Here is a 27,979-nt window from a genome sequence, read left to right on the forward strand (position 1 = left end):
GTATCAGAAAAGCCCAAACTTGAGGAAAAGTACGTCATGGGTAACAGTGGAGTGAGTAGAAGAGACTGGCAAATTTGAGAAAGCTGGAGTATACTTTCTCACACAGCCACACTTATAAACCATGTAAATTTTCAGTCTGGTTCAGCAAACATTCAAAGAGCACAAACCACGGGACAGATCCTCGTGAAGATGCTAGGGTACAAAATCTCACATGCATGCTCCTGGTCCACGGCATTCACTGACTAGAAGCTCTCTGGGGAGGGAGCACTATTTACACCTGCAGGAGAGGAAAAATAATTTTCCTTCTACCCTTCTGAGTTCTTGGCTGAGACCTCTGAAATAAAAGCTAGAGGAAAAAGAGAAAAACAAGTTCATTAACATGTATGTCTCATGTACACATGGGAGATACCCAGGGAAGAATGAGGAACTCGAAAGAGGTGGCTTGAAACTCTGGCTTACATAACATCCTCAACAAAGAGCAATACATTTGTGCAGAAATGACAGGACAGAGGAAAGAAAGCAGCTGTAGGCTTTCAAGGGTAGAGACAAAAGCCAGTTGGTAAAATCTGTTATGTAGATTCCTGTGGTGCCCTTTCCAGGCCGACAGGATCTAGAGTTGTCTCTGGGGATCAACCTTTTTCCTTCCTACTGCAGGGGTGGGGGCACCTTTGTAAACTTAGGTCCTGCTTTTAAGAAAATAGGGGGAGGGCAGACAGCTTTTCTGGTATCTGCTTCTTTTAGACATCTTCAGTTCACAATAATTGTTACATCAAAGCAGCATATTTTGGGATGGCATACTGCTATTCTTCATACATACCTGAACTGGTCTAATAATACCCAATATAAACTGAAATGACGAACCGGAGATAACCACAACCAGAAAGCTTAACACAGAAACAGGAAATTCTGTTAATGCAACATTTATTAATTACACACAACTCTGCTGACGAGCATGGATACATGTACACAATTATCAAAAACGGGAAAAATGAGTTCTGTGCACATTTGAAAAGCAAAATGTTTCCACACTTGCCACTACACTTATTCCCAAGTTTTATCCTACAAAATATAGCACACACACAAAAATCACAGCTTAAATATTAAGTAAAAGGCTAACACAGCTGCACATGAATAATTAAAACCCCGGGTTCCAGCCTTCTGAGAAGGCAGGCATGTGGGCACAATTTAAAGTTAACAGTATAACAGTAAAATCAAATTTTATTTGCACTGTGCTTCTGATGTTTATTTTCATGAAGTCTTTCCATAAGAATAAAGGAGAAAAGAATACAACTCTTGGGGCGCCTGGGGGGCTCAGTCGTTAAGCATCTGCCTTTGGCTCAGGTCATGATCCTGGGGTCCTGGGATTGAGCCCCGCATTGGGCTCCCTGCTCCGCGGGAAGCCTGCTTCTCCCTCTCCCACTCCCCCTGCTGGTGTTCCCTCTCTCACTGTGTCTCTCTCTGTCAAATAAATAAAATCTTTAAAAAAAAAAAAAAAGAATACAACTCTTGACATAAAATCATGTTTGAAAGCCACTCAAAGGGATAAATACAACATGCAGAGAAGCTGTTTCAATGCTAATCCCTGCCTAGCTGGGAAAAATAAATTGAGAAGTTTTCTCTAGGCCAACACACTCTTGTTACCCAGGTAATTTCATCTGAGTTCTACGATCACCGCTGCGGCAAGTTCTTGGTGAGAACTCGTTGGAGCAATGCCCAGAAAAGTATTTTACACAGGTGTTCAATGAAATAAAATAATGCTTGAAAAATGCAGGAAGATCAGTATCTCCCTCAGCCTCAGGAGCTCTGGATCAGGGGCTGGCAAACTTTTTCAGCGTCAATACCATAGGCTTTGCAGGCCATACTGTTAGTCTGTGTTGCCAGTACTCAACCCTGCCTAGAAAGTAGCCGTGGATCCAGTGTTAAGTGAATGGGCATGGCTGTGTTTCAATGAAGTTTCACTGATGGAGTCTGAAATCTGAATTTCCTGTAATTTTGTGTTATGAAATATTATCCTTTTGATTCCCCCCCACCCCAATCATTTGGAAATACAAAACCATTCTTAGCTCTGGGCTGTACAGAAACAGGTCGCAGGCCAGATTTGGCTTGTGGGCTGTAGTTTGCCAACCCCTGGCAACCCAATCACATAGGGTTACCTTATTGAAAAATAATCCCCTGAAATGTTCAGTTAGAGACACTTTTCTTTCTTCCCACAACCCACAACAGTTTTACTAAACAGTAACCTATTTCCTTCTCAAATCATTTTAAATACAAAATTAATCAAAGACATTGCAGTGAGTCTCTGGACCTGAATTTATGTACCGGGTGAGCCAAACAGACAAGAAAACTCAGATCTACCACCCAGCCAAGGAATCCACTGGCTTACAAAGCTACCCACATACGCGAATGTATTCTCCTAACACCTCCCAGCATCAGTGTTCCAGACTTCTAACAAATAATGTTACAGCATGTTTGTTGTTAAGAGAAACCAGATGGACACATCCAAATCTTCAGTAATTAGAATGTAGAAAACCACCTAAAACTATAAAAACAAAAAGAAATAAACTGACAACATGCCGCGTATGTGATTCCTAACAGGGTGCAGGTGAGCTATGTCACCAGGAGGTGGATGTCAGCTCGTTTCTTCTGTGGGTTTCGGACACAGCCGGTATGATGCAGGCTAACAGAAGGGAGCTCCAGGACCGGAGGTGAGTTCCTCTGTGCCCACGGGCATTCCAGACTGTTGGTGACTTAACCTCGGCTCCCCAGGGGCGTAGGGAAGAATGCTAAGCCCCAGGGGGTGGCAGGAACTGCCCTCAGGCTCTCCTTCCACTACCCAGAATATCCCCAGAATGTCAGTGGACTCCACACACAGAGAGAGTGGGAAAGGAAAGAGCTTTATCTTGGCTTCCTCAGCCAGGAACAGCCTTGATTCCTCTTCCTCGGTGTCTGAGTACAGATGGGAGACATGTCCAGAAGAACCTAGAATTTTCTGAATCAGAGTTCCTCTTTCAGAGTGATAGGAGACACCGGTCATTTTTGCTTTAAATAACAAACCGTAAAAACTCTTATTGGATAAAGGGTGCCTGACATTCAAGGGCTCATGCCTCTTCCATTAGGTGGATTGGCCATTATGGAAATTGGTTTTCCCCTCGAGATCACCGTGGTGAGACTGTGTTTGTTCTTCTGGAGGCGAAGGAGCGCAGCACCCCATGAGGGCGGGAAGAGCAGGCTGCAGGTGACCACCGCTTCGTCCCAGGGGGGAGAGCAGGTGGGCACCAGCCTTCCTCACCAGCTGGATGCCCAAGGGGGGCTTTGCTGCTACTAGTATTAATAGCTCCTGTACTTACACCAGGTTTTCTTCCTTTTCTTTTTTTCTGTTTTGGCGAGTATTTCGCTTTCTGTCAGGCTCACAAGAGCCCATGGAGCTAAGTGAGGCATGTACAGAGTCTCCAGTCTGCGGGAGGAACGGGTGCTGATCGGCAGGTCCACGGAACAAGGCTACTACGGGGGGACGGAGCCGCCGTCCACAGCCGAGCAGGGGAGGGGCTTTGCCTTCTGCCTAGGCTCGTTTCCTAAAGGAAACACAATGAAGTGGACCGCAGGACGGAAATGAAAACATCATCTTTAAGTAGCAAATTTAGGGCGGTGAAGCCTTCAACTTAAAAAATGGTCCAGGGGCGCCCGCCTGGCTCAGTCGGTGGAGTGTGTGACTCTTGATCTCAGGGTCGTGAGTTCGAGCCCCATGCTGGGTGTAGAGGTGACTACAAAAATAAACTAAAAAAAAAGAAAAGGTCCAGGAAAAGGGAAAGGTGCTCCTTCATTCCTCACAGAAACACAGGCAATTCGGGGCTGTTTCAGAGGTCTTGAAAACCCATCGATTCAGCCCGTGCGGCAACACCTCCAAACACGCGGCAGGCTCTGCAGCGCCGAGGGGGCGGACGGCTGGGGATGGTGTGCCTGCTCGTCGTGCTCAGGGCTCTTCCCTGCAGACCTCCAGTCGGGGCTCGGAGCCACGGGGGGGACGGCTGTGATGGAGCCTTTGGGACGTCCCCCCCACCCCGGGGCCGTGCGGGTTCCTGGGGAGACTGTGGCTGCCACAGGCATGTGGCATCTGCTGGTCCCTGGTCGGGTAAGGGGAGGGGGGGTTCCCCTCTGCTTGAGATCAGCATGCGGTGAGTTTTTAAAAATTCCTAATTCCAATAACCTATTCATTCACTTAAAATAATGGATGGCAGGTCCACATATATGTAAGTAAGCTTCCTTTTTTATTTTTTTAAAGAACTAACGAATCCTACAAGCCTCCGAAACACACGTATTTGAGCTCCAGATACTCATCAATGCCATACTTGGACCCCTCTCGCCCGAGGCCGGACTGCTTCACCCCACCGAAAGGGCACTCCACAGAGGAGATCAGTCCCTCGTTGACGCCAACCATGCCGACTTCCAGCCGCTCTGCCACTCTCCAGATCTGGGCCGGGTCTTGGGAGTAGAAGTAACCTGTCATGGGGATAAGGACGTACACAGCACGTAGGACAGTCGTGAAAGACCTCACGTCTGAAGCTGAGGATACCACCAGCGACGGCGTGTCTCGTCACGGGCCTGGAATCCTCCCTGCTCCCATAGGGGCCCCACGCTGGTCCTGTCCATGCTTCATCGCAGACCCGTGGGACATCGTCATTCTGCTTCTGTCCCACTCACGGGGGCTCGCTTCACTGCCTCCCAGGACTGCAGCCGTAACCTCCCCACATCCTGCCGTGCGCGGCCCAGGCTCTCCTGCACACCTCTGACCCGACTGTGGGACTCTCCTCATGCTCTGTTTGCCCCCCCATCCGGTGACTCCTTGCTGTTTACAAAATAAGGTTAAATTCTTTGTGGGTACTCGAACCCTCCCCAGTGTGAACTCAGGCAACATTTTCAGCGTTCCCTTCCATCATGCCAATCACCAACCATCCTGTCCTTGTGGCCAAACTGTCCTTGTCCTTCCTTCTTAACTCCCCTGGTCCCCTCTGCCCAGAATCTCTCTCCTCCCACCTCTGCATGATCAGATCGCTGCCCATCACTGCTGACCTAATGCAGGGTGCGGTTCCCCTCGTCCCACCCTGAAGGGAAGGAGCACGGAGCCGTGTCCCAGAGGTGCTCCCGCACACCTCTCACCCGAGCCTTAGGATAACTCTCTGCAGGCGGCATGGGGGAAGGGCCTCCACGGTGTGCGCGTCCTTCCTGTTATGAATACTTCTCTTACAGCCGGAGGGGCAGCTTCTGTGGAGCCACGGCCTTCTCTGTATCCTCCTCAGCACTCCCCTCACTGCGGGCACTGACGTCGATTTGTCGGGTGCATGTGTGTGCATCTAATGATGTCAGGATAACGGGGTACGTGCTGCGGCCGCCCTGACCACCTCCAAACTAAAGGGACAGGGACCACTCAGGCTCTGTCTGCACACTCGCCCACTGCCGTTGCCCTCAGTCTGGGTCAGGCCGCCGGGAGCCAGGTAGAATGGAAAGAGACAGACTTGGCATTTGCAGGCATGAAGCCTCGGAGGCCGCGGGACTTTGGGGCGTGGGCTGCCCCACAAGCTGCCCCCCTCTTCTCCTGCGCTCCCTCCGCTCTCTGCAGGGAGCGCCCACACGCAGAAGGACCAGACGGCAGGCCGGGAACTTGCACAAACCCACCTGTGCCCCGGAAAGTAACAAAACATACACCCCAATGGCGTCTCCTTCTCAAAACCCAGGGCGATGTTTCAAAGGCAAGCGCGGCACCAGCTCGAGAAACGGGGAGCACGGCGCCGAGCGAGGAGGGCCGCCTACCTGCCAGCCCCACGTCGGCCGCGTTAGCGATGGCCACAGCCTCGTCCTCTGTGTCGAACCTGCCGAAGTGGAATGCGCGGTCAGCAAAATCTGTAGGCGACAGTAGGGAAAACCCGCTGCCTTGTCTCCCGATTGGCCTCCCAAATAACGGCAGGGGCTAAACGGCACCGAGACCCCGGGGCAGGTGCGGAAGAAAACAGCCCCGCTGCTCCACACGCTGGCTCCTCTCTTGCCAGAGAACAGGAGGCACGCAGGCTGGTGGGATGCAGCGCATCCGAACGTCAGACCGAGTGCCTTCTAAAGGGGTGACCGCTCTGCTACGTCCTGAGACCGCAGCGCAAGCAGCGCCCACTCGGAAGCAGGCGGAACGGAGGAGAGAGGCTCCCGGGGGCCGGCGCCGGGCCCTGCTCCTGCCTGAGGCGCCGAGTGGTCGTTCCAAAGCCCTCCGCGGTCCCTTCCAGCTCTGCCACTGTTCCTCTGGAACAAGATGTGAGGAGCGTTCTTTGGGGCAGAGGGCTCTCAGCCCCCATCCTTAAATTCCGAGCTCTGCTGGCACCGGGCAGAGCCAGCAGGGGCCCCCGTCTACACAAGGGGAAGGGAGAGAAGAGGGCTCCGGGGGGAGATCAAGGAGGGGACCCCAGGAGCATCACTTGTCGCGAGGATGCGCAGCCGTACCTCCTAGGCTTGCCGACTTGCAGACAGACGGCGAGCGTTCTGCCCGCCGGAGAGCAGAGTGACAGCGCGCGGCTGGTGTTCCCACTTCCCCCTCAGAAACAGAGTCATCACCTCACTGACTGTGGCATCCCTGAGGATTTTCACCTTCCCGCACACCCTGGAGCTGTGCGCCCAGCACCGTACCCAGAGGAGAGGTGTGGGAAGAGCGGAGCCCGCTAGCAGCAACTTGTCCCCCTCCCTGACCTCACGCTTCGATGACGAAACGACCACCATAATGCTTCGGCACTGTGCTACGTGCCTTATCACATCACGTAACGGAACCTCCGTCACCGCTCTGCGAAGCAGGTACTGGTTCTGTTCCTTTCCCACGCGAGGACCCTGGGACTAGAGAAGTTAATTCGTCCAAGGGTACACAGGTGGGAAGCAGCGAAGCCTACATCTACACCCAGTTCACCTCCAAAGCCTGCATTCCTCACCACTGACTGCATCCTCTAGGCTCCTTGGAAATGTCAAGTTCACATCCTAGGTAAAAAAATTTTTATTAAGACAAGACAAAAGGGTGCCTGGGTGGCTCAGTTGGTTGGGCGACTGCCTTCGGCTCAGGTCATGATCCTGGAGTCCCGGGATCAAGTCCCGCATCGGGCTCCCTGCTCGGCAGGGAGTCTGCTTCTCCCTCTGACCCTCCCGACCCTCCCCCCTCTCATGTGCTCTCTCTCTCAAATAAATAAATAAAATCTTTAAAAAAAAAAAAAGACAAGACAAAAGTTCTTCAAGCGGTCCATTTCCCCAGTGATGGATTAATATGTGAATTTCATTGGCAAGACGGTAACAAAGCCAGGAAAGTATATGGCAAGAGAGACTTCTGTCCCAGACAAGATAGCATGGGTAGCGCCGGGGACCAGCTCTCCCTGGGAACCTGATGCTGGAGATGCCAGAGGACAGAGAGAGAGAGTCTTAGCTCAAAAACCCTCAATTAGCAACTAAGACCAAAAACACAAGACGCTTCTGGGGGCCGAGAAGGTGGCTGGATCCTGAGGGAATGATGGCCTCAGGTGGGAGAGAGCTAGGGGCCACCCACGGAGGGCTGGGAAGGGCCGGAGCGCCATGGAGCCTGCAGGGGAGGGGGGAGGGGCTGCACCCGCGCCCCCCCCGCCCCCCCCCCGTGCCTACGGATTCAGGTGCTGTTGCCTTAGACCTGGGTCCCTGGGCCAATGGTACATGCCTACAAGCAGGAAAGCAGCAGGGCCAGCTCAGGGTGGTGGGGCCCAGGCAGAACTCGAGCCCCGCTGGCTCGGTGAGTCACCCAAAACGAGTGAAGACAACAGCATGAACCAGACGCCTCTTCCCCTGAACCCCTCTTGTTACTCCAGAGGTAACCACAAAACACCCCAGGAAGCCAAAAACACCTGGGGCACAGGCAGTCGTGTTGAGAATGGACTTTCATACTAGAAGCTTCCTTCCTGAGGCTCAGATGTATCAGAAGCAGCCCAGACTAGGCCTAAGCTTTTTACCACAACTCCAAGGCAGACACTAAGCGTTCAAAGAGCTACAGACGAGCTCACAGAGAAAACGAGAAGACATCTGAGGAGCTCTGAGAAGGAGAAGCATGACATACAGAACGACCTACACTGTAGGAGGCGGAAACCGAGCAACAGAATAAAACGGAAGAAACGGATAAGCATCCACGGCAACGTAAGGGAGAAAAACGAAGCGGGAAGACTCCATGACGGGGAAGAATGAACTGGAGACGCCAGGGATGGAAGAGTAACCGAGGCGCGCGGCGGATGGGCTGGGTAGCAGAGCGCGCGTATCTGAGGAACGCAGGACTCCACTGGCAGGTGCGGGGACCCAGAGTCTCTGGAGGCCTCGGGAATGGATGAAGATGTGCAGTGAACACACAGGCGTGAAGAGAAGCAGGGGTAAGGCGGGCATGGCACCACCACAGGCTTCCTAGGAGGCCGTTCAGGAACCAATGGGGGGAGAGAAATACCTGGAGAAACAATGACCAAGAATTTCCCAGGACTAGACAGACACCTGGGATATTAAAGGAAGTCGTTAGGACCACAGCGTGGAGACGCTCCCGATGGGCCTCACCGGTAAGACTTAAGGATGTCAAAGACCCGTGAGAAATCCTAACAGCCTCCAAGAGGAAAAGCTGGTCCCTCCAAGAGCAGACACCAGCTTTCTCGGTTAACAACCCCGGAAACAATAGACAATTAGTGGTATCTTCACAGTGCCGAGCCCAGAACTCTATCCAGGTGAGTTAGTACTGACCTTTGAAAGTGGGATAAAACATCACCTAAGAGCATGGCAAGTTCACCTGCCACTGACTCCCTTGAAAGAACTCTTTGAGGACGTGCTCCCCTGAGAAGATGGACCAGCCGAAAGCAAGAAGTAAGAAGGCAAAGGAAAGAATCTGGTGAATTTAGGGGTCTATGATAAAAACACATTTTTTTTTTCTTCCAGAACCATGACCTGGACTCGGCTTCCGGCTGAAACAACAGAGCTCTGCTCTGCAGGAACCCCCCCACCCCCGGGCCTCGAAACAGAACTCCAACTGCCCAGGTGTCCCTCTTCTGCCCTGATCCTCTCCCGTCTTCCTGCCGGCGGGGTGATCTTACTTGATGACTGGCGCCAGAGGCCCAAACGTCTCTTCGTGAGAGCAGAGCATGTCCCTGGTGACATTGCTGAGCAGGGTGGGCTCAAAGAAGTTTTTTCCGAGTTGGTGTCGCTTCCCGCCGGTCACAACGGTGGCCCCTTTGGAAACCGCGTCACTCACGTGTTTCTCTACCTGTGTGAAGAGAAAAAGAGGAGCCTGGGAGAGCTGGCTTGAAGATAACTGTGGAGATGATACAATCTCTTAAGAGTGTTAAATCTATAGGGAACGGTTTTTTCTTTCTTTCTTTTTCTTAAAAAATAGGTTGAGAACAATGTGCCCTGGTTCCTTCCAGGTAGAAAGAACCAAATATGCACAGACACAGAGGCAGGAAGACGGCACGTGGTGTGGGCAAGTGCCACCTTCCTCTGCTCTTAGGTTTTCCACTGTCTGATCCTATAATTTGTTGAAGGGTCTAGTATGGCCTGATGTCCTTCTGAGCCTGACACTCTGCAGTTTTCCTGGGATTTGTTCTTTGCACTCTTGAGTTAGCTCCAGGTTCTTGGGCGCCATGTTGTCCTCCTGGCTTTCATTCTGTTCTATTACATTCTCCTCAAGTGGCTGTTTTGGGAAAGGCACACTGAAAACGCCTACTTCCTGAGTTTTCCGACAACGCGTGTCTGATGTCTTACCTTGTGTTGGTTGGGGACGGAATGGTGATCCGAAATCATTTTGCTTCAGAACTCTGGAGTACACATCGCTACTTCTATTGTTGTTGATGAAAGTCATGTTCAGAGATAGTTCTCCCTTCTTGGCGGGTAGCTGACCCCCACTCTCTGGAAGTGTTTAGGATCTTCTTCTATGTTCCTGACATTCCATGTTTTAGCAGAATATATCTGGGGCTTTTCCCTTTCATTCCACTAGGTGGTTGGTAAAGTCTTTCCATGTGAAGCATCATTTCCCCTGGCTCTGAGTTTTCATGTTATTGATTTGATAATGCTACTTTTCCCCTCCCAGTTCTTTCTGGAGCACCTGTTGCTAAAATGGATATCCCCTCACCTCAGATTAATTCATTTCTTTTCAAATTTCTATCATATTTTTCATCTCTTTGTTTTTTGCTTTAAATTCTGAGAGCTCTTCCTGATCTTGTCTTCCATCTTCATCTACTGATTTTTTTTTTTTAATATTTTATTTATTTATCTGAGAGAGAGAATGGGAGACAGAGAGCATGAGAGGGGGAGGATCAGAGGGAGAAGCAGACTCCCCGCTGAGCAGGGAGCCCGATGCGGGACTCGATCCCGGGACTCCAGGATCATGACCTGAGCCGAAGGCAGTCGCTTAACCAATGAGCCACCCAGGCGCCCCCATCTACTGATTTTTTTAAAAAGATTTGACCATCATGTGTTTAATTTCTAAAACCTTTCTCATTCTCATTGCCTCGTTTTCACAGAACCTGCTTTTGTTCTATAGATAGGCAATCTGCTGAAAACACAGGGAGAACGCTATTCAGTTCTAAGAAAATTCCTTTCTGTTCCCAGACTCATCCTCTTCCTTGAGGGTTGACTGTTCCTCTTATGTGCTGAGGGTTTGCCCTAAAGTTATCATGATTGCTGGTTGCTCACCTTCCTCGTGAAGGACTGGCTTGGTTAACTTAAGTGGGTGACATGGGTGGGCTTTGTGGTTTCCAATCTCTCCCCTGAACAAGAGGGGCAACGGCAAGCTCAGGTTTATTCTGATTTGGCAGCTTCACTTCAGGGACAGCCCCCTTCCCCAAGGGGCCAAGGCAGGGGAGCCCAGCTCCAGGACACCCACCCTCACTCTTGAAGCTGGAGCACTTCAAGGGACACTTTAACGCATGCTCTCTCTTAGGGCAATCCCAAGGCAAGAATACAGAGCTCTGTCAAGCCTCGATGCTTCCCCTGGGTCCCACGGGCTGACGCTGACCTGACTGCCCACTGAGGCCGGGCAGCCCTGGGGTCTTGGTCCTCAGGCGGCCGATGAACAGCAGGAGCACAGGTGGGTGCTGACCTGGCTCTAACTTAATTTTGGTTCCTCAGGTGACACCCAGGAGGCTGGCTGTGTCACCCTTCTTTCCCCACATACAACCCAGCCTCCAACTTCGGTCTGCTTTAAATGATTTCATTAAAGTCCTTTCCACTAGTAGAGATTTACCGAAGGAACATATGGGATGTTCACGTTTTTTGTTTTTTGTTTTGGATGTTCATATTCTAAGAAAGTTCCTTGTAAGCAACTCTAAAAAGATTATGGGGGTTTTCCCCCCTTTATTTATTCAATTCCAGTATAGTTAACATCAGTGCCTTCTTAGTTTCAGGTGTACAATATAGTGATTCAACAATTCCATATATTACTCACTGCTCATCACGGTAAGTGCGCTCTTAATCCCCTTCAGCTATATCTCCCATCTCCTCACCCTCCTCCCCTCTGCTGACCACCAGTTAGTTCTCTAGAGTTAAGAGTCTGCTTTTTTTGTTGTGCCTTTTTTCTGTTTCTTAAATTCCACATATGAGTGAAATCATATGGTATTTGTCTTTCTCTGACTGATGTACTTCACGTTACACTCTAGAGCCATCCATGTTATTGCAAATGCAAGATTTCATTCTTTTTTTTTTTTTTAAGATTTTATTCATTTATTTGACAGAGAGAGACACAGTGAGAGAGGGAACACAAGCAGGGGGAGTGGGAGAGGGAGAAGCAGGCTCCCCACAGAGCAGAGAGCCCGATGCGGGGCTCGATCCCAGGACCCCGGGACCATGACCTGAGCCGAAGGCAGTCGCTTAACCAACTGAGCCACCCAGGCGCCCGCAAGATTTCATTCTTTTTTATGGCTGCGTAATATTCCATTGTGTGTGTGTGTTTATGTGTGTGTGTGTATATACACACCACATCTTCTTTCTTAAAAAGGATTATGTTTTAAAACAGAAGATTATGTCTTAAAACAACAAGGACAACTAGCTAGTGGTCTATCTAGACTGTGACTTTCTATAAACAAAGAGATCCTTCCTAAAAGCAATTTCCCTTTCCTGCCATCTGTAAATCCTGGGCATGGCTTCTGGTATTCCGTATCTCCCTACCAGGATGCTTTTGTCAAGGACTCTTCTGGAAGGGTATTTTTTTTTTTTTTTGTCAATGGAAGCCAGCATTTCAGCTGAAACATACATGATTTTAAAAAGAAAACCAGTCTTCCTTTCCTTTTGGGTGTTCAAAAAATTAAAGAACTTTGTCTTTCAAGATCCTAATTCCTAGGGCAGCTAGGGATAAAATTATCACCACAATCACAGAAAATTTAGGGAGGGCAGTAGAAGATCTAAAGTGACAGATCTCATGGGCACTGTAATGCCAGAGCCAGAAAAGCTTATGGGCAGATGAAGCCACCTGATTTATACTTATGGGCAGAAATTCACTTTTTCCTGATTTCTCCATTGTTTCCAAAACAGCCTTGCTGGGCACTTTACCAAAGTGTTTTTTGCTAGTAAAGCCTTTGATATCGAAACCATGAAATTTACTTTAACAAAAAATCAAACGAACTTACCTTTTCTACTGCCTTTTCATCAATTAATGGGCCTTGAGTAGTTCTCTCCTCAAATCCATTACCCACATGCAGGTTTGTTTTAATTGCCTCAGCAAATTTCTTCACAAAGGAATCATGAATACCCCTTTGTACCAAGAAACGGTTTGAGCAAACACAAGTCTAGACAGGGAAAAATAAAAAAATAAAAAAACCCAAACTCACAGGACAGTTTGTCAGAAGCTGTTGACCCAACCAATAAACGTGTGACTGCTGCTACCTCTCTGAATATGAAAACACTTCCCCAGGTGGCTCTCGTCCTGTGTCCAATCTGCCATGTCCCTCCCCATGTGGGTGGGGCCCGAAGATAAACGCACTAAGTAAGTGCACATTCTTCTCCAACCTTCTCCATATCTGCCACACCTTGTGGTTAAACAAGTAAGCAAGTACAAATATCTGTGTAAAAAAGAGAAAGCCACCTGACCCAAGTTTTTTTCCAATGGCTTAAGTAAGCCACTATAAAACAAATAGGGAAAGAAGAAAAGAGCATAAAAAACCTGTAACTCCATGAGAGACAGTGATGCTGCAACAACAGAGCAGGGGCAGGATGGAAGGCAGTCAAAAACTGACTTATATCTATTAGCTTATTAAACTGTTCAGGGTTTGGCTGAATCTGACATTTTGAAAATGGACACAAGACCATTCTTCCATGTCAGCCTAAATTATTGAAAAGACCCTCGCTTATTTTTTTCCTAATTAAACCTAAATATATATATTTTAAAGATGTATTTATTTTAGAGAGAGAGAGAGCATGTGTGAGCAGGGGGAGAGGCAGAGGGAGAGGGAGAGAGAAAAAATCCTCAAGCAGACTCCCTGCTAAGTGCAGAGCCCAACATGGGGCTCAATCCCAGGACCCTGAGATCACGACCTGAGCCAAAATCAAGAGCTTGTCACTCAACCAAATGAGCCACCTAAGCACTCCTAGACCTAATATTTTTAAATTATAAAACATAACCATATTATAGGAAATGCAGTTATCGCTGACAGATTTTCTTCTTGTGTTTTTTCTTAATCATGTATTTTTCTAGTAGAAACTATAGGTAAATAGATATAGACATAATTTTTTGTCCTATGCATTTTTATTGGCTTCAAGCAATACCTCAAAGTTGTAGCTTTATGAGTGTGACTCTGAAGGTCACACCTATTAACATTTTACGTTTCTAAAAGGAAACAAAGGTATTTCTGAAACAACCAAGCTTATTTAAGGTTATATGAAAGGGGAGAAATTAATCACCGAAGGTCAATACAAGGATGAAAACTACTTGATACAGAGTACTATATAACATTTCACCTTTTCCCACAATATTACCTTTCAGGCGTTTTTATTGTCTCTGGAATGCATTTAAAACCACTTATTGATGGTACTCTGAGACAAAGTACTTGAGAATATTTTGTAAGACGCCAGGTTCCTGGCAACAGCTTGGAGAGAAACTGGGAGATGGGACCCTCAGTCCACTGAGTTGGGACTGCGACCCAAGGGTCTAGGACTTCAAGTCAACCAGTGTCTCCAGAGTTCCATTTTCTCGTCTGTATCAGGTCACTCTGAAGGTCATGCCAGATGTGCTCAGCCAGGATTTCCTGTGGAGGTGTGAGCTCGAGCCACCACTCTCCCGATGACAACCTGGACACCCCCTGGGTACGCTGTACCATGTGCCCATCAGGCCCCCTCCATCTCAGGGACAGTGAGACCCAGGCAATAGCGTTTTGAGTTTTTCAAGAACAATCTCAACATTTTCCTACCTTTTCCTTAAGACTGTGGGCCTCAGACCCTAGCTGTGTGGGCTGTTTTGTATCTGAGGAGATGATTTTATCTGTTCAGTAGAGAAAAGCCCAATGAGGGGAAAACTATGAAAATAACCAGATTCAAAGAGTAGGAAGACGAAGAGAACAATGTGATTAAACATCTGTTCAGGAAATTGCTCGAAGCCAGGGATCACACCTTATTTCTCTTTGGACCCTCTGAGCCGAGAACAGCTGCCGGCAAAAAGAGCCCTTAATAAATATGTGCTGAAAGTGAGTAAAGGACGAATGATGGAAGGAATCTGCAAGTTTCCTTCCAGGAGGTGAGTTAGGCGGTAAGATCTTTGTGAAATACAGTCACGCGCGCGTGCGCGCACACACACCCACACACACCCTGAAAAACACTGCAGGACTCACCTGTCCAGAGTTCCTAAATTTGGACGTCATGGCCCCTGCCACAGCCTGGTCCACGTTGGCACTGTCAAATACGATGAACGGGGCGTGGCCGCCCAGCTCCATGGAGACCCTTTTCACAGAGCCTGCCACGTGGTGCAGCAATATCTGTAGGCAGACGATAGACCGTGAGCGCCGGATCAGGATCGGGCCGGTAAGCCTTCGTTTCAAACACTGACCCAGCAGGGCACGAGCCAGGGGCACAGCAGTGTCTCCAGGATGACCGTTTGCATAAGAACATACATTTGTAGGGGCGCCTGGGTGGCTCAGTTGGTTAAGCGACTGCCTTCGGCTCAGGTCATGATCCTGGAGTCCCGGGATCGAGTCCCACATCGGGCTCCCTGCTCAGCGAGGAGCCTGCTTCTCCCTCTGACCCTCCCCCCTCTCATGTGCTCTCTCTCTCTCTCATTCTCTGTCAAATAAATAAAATCTTTATAAAAAAATAATAAATAAAGTTTCATTGGGCGCCTGGGTGGCTCAGGTGGTTAAGCGACTGCCTTCGGCTCAGGTCATGGTCCTGGAGTCCCGGGATCAAGTCCCGCATCGGGCTCCCTGCTCGGCGAGGAGTCTGCTTCTCCCTCTGATCCTCCCCCCTCTCATGCTCTCTCTATCTCATCCTCTCTCTCAAATAAATAAATAAAATCTTTAAAAAAAAAAAGAACATATATTTGTATACGATAAAGACACAGGAGGAAGGCTACAAGAAATTCAAAGTAGTTACATGGACAGAAGGGAGGGAGTCAGGGGCAGGCAAGAGCCTTCTGAACATAAGCATGTTTACACTGCCTTGCTTCTTGCACCATGTAGTGTACTACCTATTAAAAATTACATGGTAATAGGCTTAATCATAACATAGGGAAGATAATAAAATCACCCAGAATCCCACACCCTTAGCTTTTTTTTTTTTTTTTTTTAGATTTTATTTATTTATTCATGAGAGACAGAGATTGAGAGAGAGGCAGAGGGAGAAGCAGGCTCCCAAGGAGCAGGGAGCCCAATGCGGGGCTCGATCCCAGGACGCTGGGATCATGACCTGAGCCGAAGGCAGACGCTTAACCGACTGAGCCACCCAGGCGCCCCCCACACCCTTAGCTTACCACTGATAAAATTTTAAAGTATATTGATCCGGAATTTGGCCACATACACAGGTTCATATAGATGTACTTCTTTTTTTTTTTTAAGAAAACAGAATGGTAGGGGGCGCCTGAGTGGCTCAGTCGTTAAGCGTCTGCCTTCGGCTCAGGTCGTGATCTCAGGGTCCTGGGATCGAGCCCCGCATCGGGCTCCCTCCTCAGCGGGAAGCCTGCTTCTCCCTCTCCCTCTCCTACTCCCCCTGCTTGTGTTCACTCTCTCTGTCAAATAAATAAATAAAATCTTTAAAAAAAAAAAAAAAAGAAAACAGAATGGTAGATTTATACAGTTCTGTAAACTGCTCTATCTTCCCAATTAACCACATATCTGGAACACCTTAACATGTTCATAACACCTTATACCTTCTTCCTCCAGGGTAACACTATATCGTGAAGATTCTCTCATGGTAGCACACATGTTTCTAGAACATTCCTTTAGATGCCGGCCTAAAGTTCCATTGCCAGGCTGTTCCATAAATTTATTTATTCAGCCCCCATCTGTGGGAAATTTAGGCTTCCAATCCCTTGCTATTCAAAATAACGCTGCAATTATTCTCTCAGTATAAATTTGTAGAAATAGAATTGCTAACTCAATGCACAATTATAAAGCTTTTTAAGGAAACAAAAAGACCTTTCTGTTTCTGTAAGTACATTTATACTAAATACAATTTTGGTTCAGTTCTAAGACGTCCATTTCAACATCAGCTGTATGTTTCTGGAACCTTTAATTCTAGATTATGAAAGAAACGTGCATTCCAGAACTGAGGGCATACAACGGAGAGCCTTCAGCCACTTTACATGCAACTAATAATGGGAACTCTGGTCACCCCAATGCCTCAGTATTGTCCGAGAGGACCTCTGTCATGTCACGGTAAGTAAGGGACACCATCCAAAATGTCTCTGGATAGTGATCAGACATTACTTTATCCCACAGACCTCTTAACCCTCCCCTGCAGATCTCCCTAAGAAGGGTGCTAAAGATGAACTAGTATTTTCCTACTCTCTCTAGAGAGAGAAAATATTAGAATGACATCTGTTTTCTTTGAGACTTAGGTCACGTACCTTTCCGGTCGCTGTCGAGCCAGTAAAGGAAATTTTGGACACGAGAGGATCAGTACAAAGCGCTTCCCCTACTTCCTTCGCCTTCTTTCTAGAGCAGGGAATAACATTGTACACACCTGGTGGAATTCCAGCCTGGTTTGCAAGCTATAAAGAGAAACAGCAAACAGGGGGCAGCAAATGATCAAACTGGAAAAACAGAAAAAGAGAAATAGAGGTTTTAATCCAAAAACGTAATGGGGGAAAAAAAAAAACAACTAAGCTGGCTTGGGGGACAGAATAAGAATATGTTTGGAACTGAAATAAGATCCTTATTCATGCTAAAGTGATTTTAAATGTGTTGTCACACATTTAAATATTTATAGCATGGTTTTAATGCCACTTTCTTGTTTAAATTTATTTTAATTAATTTTTAATGCTACTTTGTTTAAAAAAATAACAAAACAAAACAAAAACCCCTTGGGATTTCTTTCCCGAGAAAAATCCAGGGAGAGTTCTGGAAGTTTTGGGTTCACCTGTAGAAGAAGCAAAGGGAGAGGGCACAGGGGAGCACCTGCTGTGTGGGGGGCACTGGCAGGCCTTCCCGCGGGGGACCCCCCCAGGGCAGTGGTGAGGAACGGGAGGCCTCGCGGGGGGCTGGTGCCCACGCCGCGCGCCAGGGAGGACGGGGCCAGCACGCTGACCCGCCGCGGCCCTCTTTGGATCAGGCACGTCTGGAATCACGGTAGCTTCTGAATGTCACTGACTGTGACCCCTGCGCAAATCCGCCTGGGGTTCTGGGAAGACGGCGGGAAGCGCGGAGTGTGGCACTCTCTCCGAGTCCCCTCCTAAACGCAGAGAGGGCAATCACAGAGCCAAACCACAGCATCCGAGGCCGCACTTCCAAGACCGGGATGTAGTGCGAGCCCAGGACAGTCGTTTCTCAGCGCGCCGCGGGGCTGACCTAAGGTCTGACCGCCCGGGCACCTGCTTCAAAGACGCCGACGGGGGCAAAGGCCCGGCCGGCCAGACCACCGAGATAAGCAGCCAGGCAGCCCTCCCGCGGGAAGTTTCGCAACAGGGAGGGTTTGGCAACCTGCTTTCTCGCCTGACCCGGGGGTGCCGAGCCAGGGACAGCTGGGAGCGTCAGCACCTGCGGGAGGAGCCGCAGAAGGAAGCTGTCCATGGCCGCCGCCGGAGAACAGCCCGCCGCTGCTCCCGGGAGGGCACTGGGGCCGCCCGGTGCAAGAGCAGGTGATAAAGGAGGGGCAGGCTCGGGTCAAGCGGGGAAGGGAACGGAGCCCGGAAATCTCAGGGCGGGGAAACAAAAGACACCCGTGACTTAGAGAATCGGGCCTCCTGCTAAAAGCTTAGGGAAGCCAACTTCGTATAAAAATGAAGTAAACGCTCAGAAAAATACCCAAATCAAATCCCATACAACATGATTAGAAGAAAAGAAGAAACTAAAGAGCAGAAAGCATCCTCGTGGACAACAAAAGCACTCCCAGAAGACATGCCCACAAAACAGATCAAAGCGGTAACTGACACCGAAGGAAAAAAAGAAGTATCAAGATACAAAAGAACAACATGAATCAGAGAAATTCTGGAAATGAGGTAAGGGAACACAGGGAAGAATTAGAAATACAAGGAAAAACTAGGTTCAGAAATGAGAAGCAGGGAGCTCCACGTTCGGTATAGAGAGGCCTTAAAAATGAAATCCTTAAAAAAAAAAAAAAGAAGAAAAGAAAAGAAATGAGCAGCACTGACCAGCAGCCCTGCCAACGTCACGACAAGAGACAGCTGGCCGTATGCGTCTCCCGATAAAAGGACACGAGGAGGCCGAACCGACATCTGACGAAGTCTGGATGAGGTTCAGAGGTTTTTTTTTTTTTTTTTTTTTAAAGATTTTTATTTATTTGACAGAGAGATACAGCGAGAGAGGGAACACAAGCAGGGGGAGTGGGAGAGGGAGAAGCAGGCCTCCTGCCGAGCAGGGAGCCCGATGCGGGGCTCGATCCCAGGACCCTGGGACCATGACCTGAGCCGAAGGCAGACGCTTAACGACTGAGCCACCCAGGCGCCCCTTCATAGAGGTTTTTAAAACACGTGGTCCTGAGCCTTTCCGATCAACACAGATGTGTGTTTCCAAATAAATTTTGTAAGCAGGAGGGGTCTGCTGGTCATAGATCAGTGCGGGCTCTGAACACCGTCACCTGCAGGAAGCACATCGCTAACTCTGCACGCCTGAGGAGTCTAGTCGTAAGTTCACTTACACACATCGTGCAGATTTAAGAATCATTTCAAGGAAAACCGTAACAGCTCATCTAAAAGAAGCCTTCCGTTCGGTTAACGTTTCCATAGGACTAAAATGTCCAATCTGCCTCTGAAATAAGATGCTGTTGGGGGAAGTGCCCTGAGGGTCTGGAGCCGCACCCGGTCTCTGAGAGCTCCGAACAGCAAACGTGGCAACTGTTGCTGCCTTCCAGAAGCTTCTCCAGCCGACCACAGGGCCAAAGACAGCAGCGCAGGGACCCAAAGGAGGAGGACTCTTGGCCCAGGAAGGATGCAGATGACGAGGCCAGAAACAGACCCCCACACTCAGTGTGGCTCTCACGGCTCGGAAGCCCTCCCTACCCCGAACATTTCCTGAGGGCCTCCCGGGCCCAGGCACCGTAGAAGGTTCTGGCATTCAGCAGTGAACGAAACAGAGGCGAGTCCCCGTCTCCGCGGACCTGACGTGCTCGTGTCCGTGAGACAGCCAGCATGTCAGGTGGCTCGGAGCTACGGGAAGAAGAACAAAGCAGAGAAAGGATCAGGAGCACGGGAGTCCGAGGCTGTGATTTTCCAAAAGGGGGCCAGCAGAGCCTCCCTGTAAAGGTGGCATCTGGGGAGGAACTTTCCGGAAGAAGAAAAGGCAGGTGTAGAGCTCGGTTGGGGGGAGCCTGGTGTGGTCTGAGGAGTGGAAGGGGTCAGAGTGGCCAGAGCTGAGGGGTACGGAGTTTCGGAGTGACAGGTAAGGTAAGGGCAGAGGGGGGATTGGGGCTCGGGGGGTGGCATCTCACAGGGCCTTGGAGACCACTGTAGGAAGTCTGGGCTTCACTCTGGGGGACATGAGAAGCCATTGGACGGTTTTAAACAGGAGAATGGCGAGACCTGACTGAATGCTGACTGAACTGGAGAAGGGAGAGGTAAAGAAGAGGTTCCCTAAAATGTGAGAAATGCCCACATTTTAGTCGTGGGCCTGCCTACTTAATAAAAGTGACGGACAGGTACTATTTGTAGGGCAGCCTAAAATACACATTGTCTACAGATGTCAGGAAGTCCCCCATCCATTGTTTTTTTCCTAAAACATCTGACTTAAGGGCACCTGGGGGGCTCAGTCGGTTGGACATCCGCTCTTGATCTCACGGTCGTGAGTTCAAGCCCCGCGTTGGGCTCCACGCTGGGTGTGGAGCCCACTTAAAAAAATAAAATCAAATATCTGACTTAAAATAATTGCTAGGAAGTTAAAACACAACCCATCCAGCATGAGATGCAGCCAAAGAAGGAGGCTTCGAATCAGCTTCTTTCTGCCCTGGATAAATAATCCCGGCTTGGACTTTGTCAGCTATGCACAAACATGGGGGAGAGGCTCACCTCGGCCAGGGCCAGGGCAGAGAAGGGCGTGTGTTCGGCGGGTTTCACCACCACGGTGCAGCCGGCTGCCAGGGCGGCCCCCACCTTCCGGGTGATCATGGCACTGGGGAAATTCCACTGGGGACAGGAGAGCAGAGAAAGTATGAGACAGGATGGACTGCCCCATAGTTCAAAACCAGGCAGGTCAGGAAGTCAGTCAACAATTCCATTGCTCCAACGGACTCTCACAGCGGTTCTCTGGCTCCTGCTCAGGTGAGCTCTCAGGACACCTGACACCTGGGTGTCAACTCAGGGACTCTGGAGGCATAGGAAACCTTTCCAGAATTTTAAACAGTACAAGATTATCCACACCAGGAGTTGGCAACCTTTTTCTGTAAAGGGCCAGATGGTCAATATTTAGGCTCTGTGGGATGTACAGTTTCTGCCCCAACGACTCCGTGGTTCTGATGTGGAGGCGGGCACAGCCAGTGTGTGCAGGAATGGGCATGGCTGGGTCCCAATAAAACTTTACTTATAAATATAGGCAGGGACGCCTGGGTGGCTCAGTCGGTTAAGCGTCTGCCTTCGGCTCAGGTCATGATCCTAGGGTCCTGGGATCGAGTCCCGCATCGGGCTCCCTGCTCAGCGGGGAGCCTGTTTCTCCCTCTGCCTCTGTCTCTCTCTCTCTCTCTGTGTCTCTCATGAATAAATAAATAAAATCTTTAAAAAATAAATAAATAAATAAATAAATAAATATAGGCAGCAGGCTGGATTAGGCCTGAAAGCCGTAGTTTCGCTGACCCTTTGGGAGAAAATACCAGCCAAGGTAATTTTGAAAATGGCAGATGATTTATGACCTCCTTCTCTCTATTTATGGATGGATATTTGTAGTTATCACCGTATCTATATTAACAGCATTTTTTTTTTTTATTTTGACAAATCCTCGTCCAGTGCTCATTCTGTGCTAGGAAGCACTTCTAAATGATAATTAATGAAATCCTCACCTCAACCCGCTGCGGTATTACTACACCGGGGAATAACGAGGACATTACTCTGGGGAAACCGGGAGAAGCTAAGTACCTCGCCCAGGCTCACGCAGCTGGGGAACAGTGAGCTCTGAGGCACACCTGGTCAGGCTGGGCTAAGGGGGTGTCTGACACCCAGCGGCCACCCTCGAGGAGTAGACGGGGGACGTCGTGGACGGCAGCCACACGAGGCTGGTCACCAGGAGAGCGCGGGGCGCCCCTCAGGGGCCGCATCCCCACCCAGGCAGACGCAATACTGTATCTGGAGACCTTCTCACCTGCAGAACCCGGCCCAGTGCCCGCTGGTCGGCACACTAATACTGGGCTGTGGATGATAATCGTAAACTGAGCATAAAGTTTTCCCCACACCATGGCACATTAAATGTGTCATAGCTTAAGTCTTAGGAAAAAAAAAGATCTTTTCCGACGTGCTAGGCCCGGCCTAGAAGAAAAGCCCCGGGTCCTGCTGTGGGTCGTCCGCCTCTGCAGGAGTTACCCAACAGGCATTCCCACTCACCGCCCCGCACCGGGGTGTCACAGAGGACCCGCATACACCCCTCCGCGGGACAGGGGAGGGACGGAGCCAGCGGGGCGGGGGGGGGGGAGGAGGCCGTGTCATCCCAGTCCCGCCCCATCTCCTACCCCGGGACCTCGCCCGTCCTTCCCATCCCCATCCCTGTCCTGCCGGACCTCGTACCGGGGTGATGACTGCCGCCACCCCAACGGGCTGCTTGAGGACCAGGGCCCGCCTGTCTCTTGCGGGGGTGTGGATGACGTCTCCGTAGATGCGGCGGGCTTCCTCTGAGAACCACTCCAGGAAAAGGGCTGCATAGACCACCTCCCCCTGCGCCTCCTTCAGTGGCTTCCCCTGGAGCAGAAAAGGACACATTCACCGCGTCTCACGACAAAGGCATGACTCTGCCAGGTGGCATGCAGAGCAGACACTCTCCCGTTACCAAACCCCCGGGACCGATGGGAAATGCGCGACCCCAGCGGGCATCCGAGAAGACGAATGACAGGTGGAGACGGGAAGCCAGGCCACAATCCGTCTACACCCCGGCAGCTAGAAGGGCGACTTCGCACTTGTTTCTCCTCGGACGCCTGCTGGGTGTTGGGACCCTGCTGTGAAGCCATGATTACAGCTATGGAGAAACTTCTGGCACGTTTTTAAACACACACACGCAGCGTGAAGAAAGTCAACCACACCAATCAGAGAGAAAAAATGTGGAATGGTGGTAAAGCATTGTTCACAAAATTCCACTCAAAATCTATTTCTCCAGGATTATTATTATTATTACTGTCCCCCCGTTCCCCGCCCACCTCCCCTCTGGCAACCACCAGGCTGTTCTCTGTATGTAAGAGTCTGTCTCTTTGTCTTTTTTTTTTCTTTGTTTCTTAAATCCCACGTATGAGTGAAATTATATGGTATCTGTCTTCCTCAGAATGACTTATTTCACTTAGTGTAACAGGCTCCAGCTCCGTCTATGTTTCTCGTATATCATTCAAGGGTAGAACATACAAACTGTTCTAGCAAATGTGAGGCCTGACACAATAATTACTGCATAGCTGATCACTAGGCAAGGACTTCCCATTTTCTTTAGCTGCAGGCTTGCCCGGGCTTGAGCCTGAGCATTCCGGGACAGCTTCTTAGGGGAGCAAGTTAGGGCCCTGAACTTACACTTTCAGCTGTAATTATCTTGGCAAGGTCATCCTTATTTTGTATCATTAGGTCGTACCATTTCCGAAGTAATGAACTCCTCTCCTGGGAAGGAAAGAAAAAGAGCAACAGAAATACAAAATAACCTTCCATGTCCTCAAACGGTTGCTGTGTGGTCTCACGCTCGGGGAGACACACGCTGACCTGTCTTCTTCTTTTTTAAAATGATGCGTAAGTGATGTGTATATAACACAATGTTCGTGTCAGGTGTGCAGACCTTCCTTTGATAAGCAATAAGGAAGATTCCATTTCAAGCTGCATCTAAGGGTTGTATTGAGTCATAAGTTGTAAAAGAGAAAAAGACTTGGGTCCAACAGCACAAAGACGAGTAACTTCACCACACACAGCTCTGGTTGCGAGCTCACCCTGTGCAGGAGCAGGGAGGAATCTGATGACTCCAGGCCAGTGCTTATTCTGGGGGAGAGACAAAAGCCTACGCTCTAGGGGGCGTGGCCTGGAGAAAGAAATCAAAGATCTGAGCCCAGGGCCTGCGGGACACAGAGTCCATGCTTCGCCTGAGAGAGGTTGAGAGGACGTGGAACGGCGTGAGAACTGCAGGAATGCAAAGTAGATTCGGCTTGCTGGCGGAAAACACACGTCCAGGCCGAACACCGGAAGCCAGGGGAGGCAAGGGGCCACCCTCAGGATGCACGGCCCGTGTCGGGGGTTAATGGTGTGTGCCCCCAACAGAAGTGCTGCCGTTCCAGCCCTCAGTACCTCAGACAGGGACAGACAGGGTCTTTACAGATGTGACCGAGGCAAGCAAGTTAGTGACGTTCAGTTTTTAATAAATTCAAAGTTAAAACTTTTTAAAAGTTTTGTTAATCTAAAATTAGGGTGTGTCCTACTCCAACATAAAAGGGGGCTCCTTGTAAAAAGGGGGACTTTGGACACAGAAACAGGAATGCACAGAGGGTTAGGGTTAGGACACAGGGAAAAGACAGCCGCCTGCAAGTCAAGGACAGAGGTCTGGGGCAGATCGGTCCCTCAGAGCCCTCGGAAGGAACCAGCCCTTGACTTGGGATTTCGAGCCTGCAGAGCTGGGACAGTATGTTTCTGTTGTTTAAACCATCAGGTTTGTGGTACTTCGCGATGGCAGCCCCCGGAAACCACTGCGGTCTTTGTGAGGAGCTGTGAGAGTGTGTCGGTCTCCAGCAGGGAGGCTCGCGTCCCACCTGAGCAGGGATGCGTGGTGGGTGGCGGCCTCCGAGCCCAGCTCAGCCATGCTCCTCGTCCGTACCCTGCATCAAGTCTCTGCCTCAGAGAGCCACTGAAAGCACTAGATAAAGCACCTGCAACGCGCCCAGAACAGCCCTCAGAGACGGCCTCGTCCTAATCCCTGGAACCTGCGAATCTGTTCCCTCACAGGGCAAAGGGATTTTGCAGATGTGATCGCGTAAAGGATCCCGAGGTGAGGAGGGCATCCAGGTGGGCCCAAGGGAACCACAAGGCTCACTTAAGAGGGAAGCAGGACGGTCCGAGGCACACAAGGTGGTGGTACCAGAAGCGGAGGCTGGAGTGAGGTGGGGGTCGCCTCCAGACGCTGGGAAGGAAGCCCCAAACGGTTCCTGAAGGAACACAGCCCTGCCAACACACGTGGGACTTCTGACCGCCAGAACAGTGAGAGAATAGATCTGGGTTGTCGTGTTGATTTGCCTTAATTTGTTAAAGCCGCCATTGGTGACTAATGCGTTAGCTCACAGAGCCGTAAGTATCCGGCTCCCGTTTCCCCTGAGATCCTGCAGGAGCTCGCGAGCTGGGAAACAGGAGGTCCTAAAACCCGTGAAAAGAAGGACGTGAGGCAATGCAAACAATGTCACCGGGAAGGGCCAACCAAGGCGCATGGACCCAGCCACCGTTCAGAGCGGGGAGGAGAGCGGAGCCCAACGGCAGAAGCATCAGGTGAGCTAGACCTCGAGGATGGGGGTGGGCAGGGCGGACAGACAGGCCTGGGGGCAAGAGGGGTGGGTCAGGGCTGCCTTATACCGGAGCCGCGCCACAGCCCACCCGTCCTCCCTGCAGAGGCGGACCTGCCTTCCTTGGGACCGCCGAGCACCACTTCCTCAGCAAGGCGCTCCACAAGCCTTCCAAGAAGGAAGGTTCTCTGAGAAGACTCCAGCTCCTGCAGGACGAGCGGACGCCGCCACGTTCACGCTCCAGGGGCATGGATGTCAGGTGGGTGACGTGACCACAAGCTGATGGCAGCCGTGAACGGTCCCGGCACCGGCCCTGGGGCTCCGAACAACCAGTCTCGAAGCCGAGTCTGGGCCGGAAGAGCTTCCCGGACACCTGTAGCACCCCCGGTCTCTCCTCCCCTACCGCGTCTCAGCTGGTGGTTAGTGGTTACTCCTTCCTTCCCGGTGCTCTGGCTGGAAGCCTGGGGTCCTGGCTGACCCCTCTTTTGCTCGCACCCCAACATCACCAGGGCCTCCAGCTGACGCTCTGGTCACAACAGATCCTTCTGCAGAGCGCCCTGGTTCAAGCCGCCGTCCCCTCTCGCCTCAATCTCCGCCAACAGACCCCTAACAGGCCTCTGCCGCCACCGTGCCCCTCCTTCCACCTGTTCTCCACGCTGGGGCCAGAGTACCCTTTCCCACCGCAAACCTGGTCACAGCTCTGCTCGAAGCCCTGGAGTGGTGCCCCGCCTCCCTCAAGGTAAAACCCCAGTCCTTAGGATGGCTGCACACCCCACTGGATCCAGCCCCTCCGCCCCCTGTTACTACGGCCTTCAGAGCTGCCCCTGCCTCCGGGCTGTTCTACAAACGGGTCAGGCATGCCCCTGACTCAGGAATTCTGCTCCAGCCGAGTTCCCGTCCCTCCTTCAATCTTTGCAGCCCGGGGCCTCAGTGAGGCTACTCTGATGTGTGGGCAGAATTGGGCCCACTCCACTCATAGGTTGAAGTCCTAACCCCCTGTATCTCGAACAGCGTCTTGAAAGAGGTTATTAAGGTTAAATGTGGTCATAGATGCGGGTCTTAATCCAGTATGACTGGTGTCTTTACGAGGAGAGGTTAGGACACCGGCAAATGCAGAGGGAAGGTCGTGCGCAGACGGCCACCTACAAGCCAAGGACATGTCAGTTAACAGCAGTCTCTCTACTCGGGCCGAAACCTGGAGAACGGCCGGCTGCCCGCACGGAGCCCGATTTCCCGACTAGCCTCCCTGTGTTGAACTGTGGCGGCCAGGGAGAGCCCCCTGGGCGCGCACCTGCGCCCCCCGCTCAGGCCCCTCCACCTGCTCACCATGCCCTCGGCTCGCTGGTAATTTCATGGTGCAGCTAAGGCTTCCGCCTCCCTCCTGGACAATTTCAGAGGCTGGGGGGCGGCGCCTGTCCCTGGCCCCTGGCACAGTGCTTGGCACCAAGCCGACGCTCCACACCTGCTCGCCGATCACCTCTGTCTTGGTTTTATGGCTTTCTGCCCGGGGAATCCGGGGAATCGGGGAGGGGGAGGCGACGCGGCTGGTTCCTCCGTGGGGCAGCCCGGGGCCCCCGAGCGCGCTCACCTTGGCCGAGACGCCCCTCCAGCTGCAGAAGGCCTCGTAGGCGGCGCGCACCGCGGCGCGGGTCTCGGGCACCCCGCAGTCGGCCACCAGGCCCAGCTCGGCGCCGCTGGCCGGGTCGTGCACGGGGAAGGCGGCGGCGGCCGGGAGCCAGCAGCCGCCCACGAAGCGGTCGGTGCGGAGCAGCGCCGCGGACAGGCCCGCCAGGCCCCCGGCAGAGCGGCGGGGCTGCGCCGAGCAGCGGGGCCGCAGGCCGCGCGCGGCGGGCGCCGGCGGGAGGCGCGGGGCCCGGCAGCTCCGCAGCCGCAGCCAGGTCGCCATGGCCCCGGCGGCGGCGGCGGCGGCAGGAAGCAGGCAAGCGGGCGCGCGCCCGAGTGCAAGGGTCGGGGCGGCGGCGGGGGCGCGCCGGGGCCGCGGGGGCGCGGAGCAGCGCCCTCTCCCGCGTCCTCGGCGCCGCCGCCGGTCCTCCGCGGCGCGCCGCCTCGCTCCCCGCCAGACCTGGGAGGGCTGCCGGAGATGCGCCCGCGGGCCTCGCCTTCCAGCCTCGAGCGCTCCTGTGTGATGACTCCCTAGCTCCCTAGCTGCTGCAGGACAGCCGCCCCCCGCCGCCCCCGCGGTCCACCCCCTCCCCCCACCTGCATCCCCCGCCACTGGAATTGGGCGGGGTCCATCGATGCGCTGGGGGTGCCCCAGCCGCCAAGGGCGTGATCCCCGCTCTCCGTCGCCACAGCTCCCGCGCGCTCGGGGTCTAGGCTGGGGGTTCTCTGCGCCGGGCAAGTGTGGCTCCCTGTTCTGCCGCCTGGACGGTTTTCTGGGTGTGTGTTTACCTATTCCCCGCATCACTGGGAGCAGGGCGTCCCCCTGATGTGTCCCAGTGCTTCCCCAGAGAGACCGGTTTGGCCCCAAGCTCAGAATCTGTTGTCGACAAGCTGCGTGTGACCTTCACAGATCATCCTCAATTCTTCTCTTGCAGAAAGTTCTCTCGTTTATAGTGAGATAACATAATGACTGGCTTCGCAGAGTTGCTACATTAAATTCAGCACAACGTTCAGAGTCCTAGTAGCTGCCCTAGGACAAGCCACTAGTTAAGATGAAAGT

The 27,979-nt window shown here is 51.5% G+C and overlaps 1 protein-coding gene across 3 annotated transcripts; it reads right to left on the minus strand.

Moving 5' to 3' along the window:
• Positions 1 to 904: 904 nt before the first annotated feature.
• On the minus strand, positions 905 to 27,212 carry ALDH5A1 (aldehyde dehydrogenase 5 family member A1). 3 transcript variants are annotated; one of them, XM_045866092.3, is made up of 10 exons: positions 26,885 to 27,212; positions 23,342 to 23,425; positions 22,361 to 22,531; positions 20,660 to 20,776; positions 17,048 to 17,191; positions 14,820 to 14,963; positions 12,627 to 12,785; positions 9,102 to 9,271; positions 5,806 to 5,864; positions 905 to 4,497 (listed from the first exon to the last, which is right to left on the minus strand). In XM_045866092.3, exons 1-10 carry the CDS (start codon positions 27,200 to 27,202, stop codon positions 4,292 to 4,294), a joined length of 1,572 nt encoding a protein of 523 aa, XP_045722048.1. In that variant the 5' UTR covers positions 27,203 to 27,212; the 3' UTR covers positions 905 to 4,291. The 3 variants fall into 3 exon arrangements, with proteins under 3 accessions (XP_045722048.1, XP_054361681.1, XP_054361682.1); XM_054505706.2 differs by lacking the exon at positions 905 to 4,497 and adding an exon at positions 4,505 to 5,403; XM_054505707.2 differs by lacking the exon at positions 905 to 4,497 and having other exon boundaries at positions 5,806 to 5,895.
• Positions 27,213 to 27,979: the final 767 nt, after the last annotated feature.

Source organism: Mirounga angustirostris, unplaced genomic scaffold (genome assembly GCF_029215605.1).
Source record: "Mirounga angustirostris isolate CCGP_5_RB_7025 unplaced genomic scaffold, mMirAng1.0.hap1 SCAF_8, whole genome shotgun sequence".
NCBI lineage: Eukaryota > Metazoa > Chordata > Mammalia > Carnivora > Phocidae > Mirounga > Mirounga angustirostris.

What these genes read in the sequence shown, in the direction of transcription:
- ALDH5A1 (XM_045866092.3), bottom strand. Translation starts at nt 27,202, where the DNA reads ATGGCGACCTGGCTGCGGCTGCGGAGCTGCCGGGCCCCGCGCCTCCCG. An exon ending in AGATAATTACAGCTGAAAGT is followed by an intron (nt 22,532 to 23,341) that starts GTAAGTTCAGGG and finishes TTTCTGCTCCAG; the next exon opens with GGGAAGCCACTGAAGGAGGC. An exon ending in CTGCCCTGGCCCTGGCCGAG is followed by an intron (nt 17,192 to 20,659) that starts GTGAGCCTCTCC and finishes TTCTCTTTATAG; the next exon opens with CTTGCAAACCAGGCTGGAAT.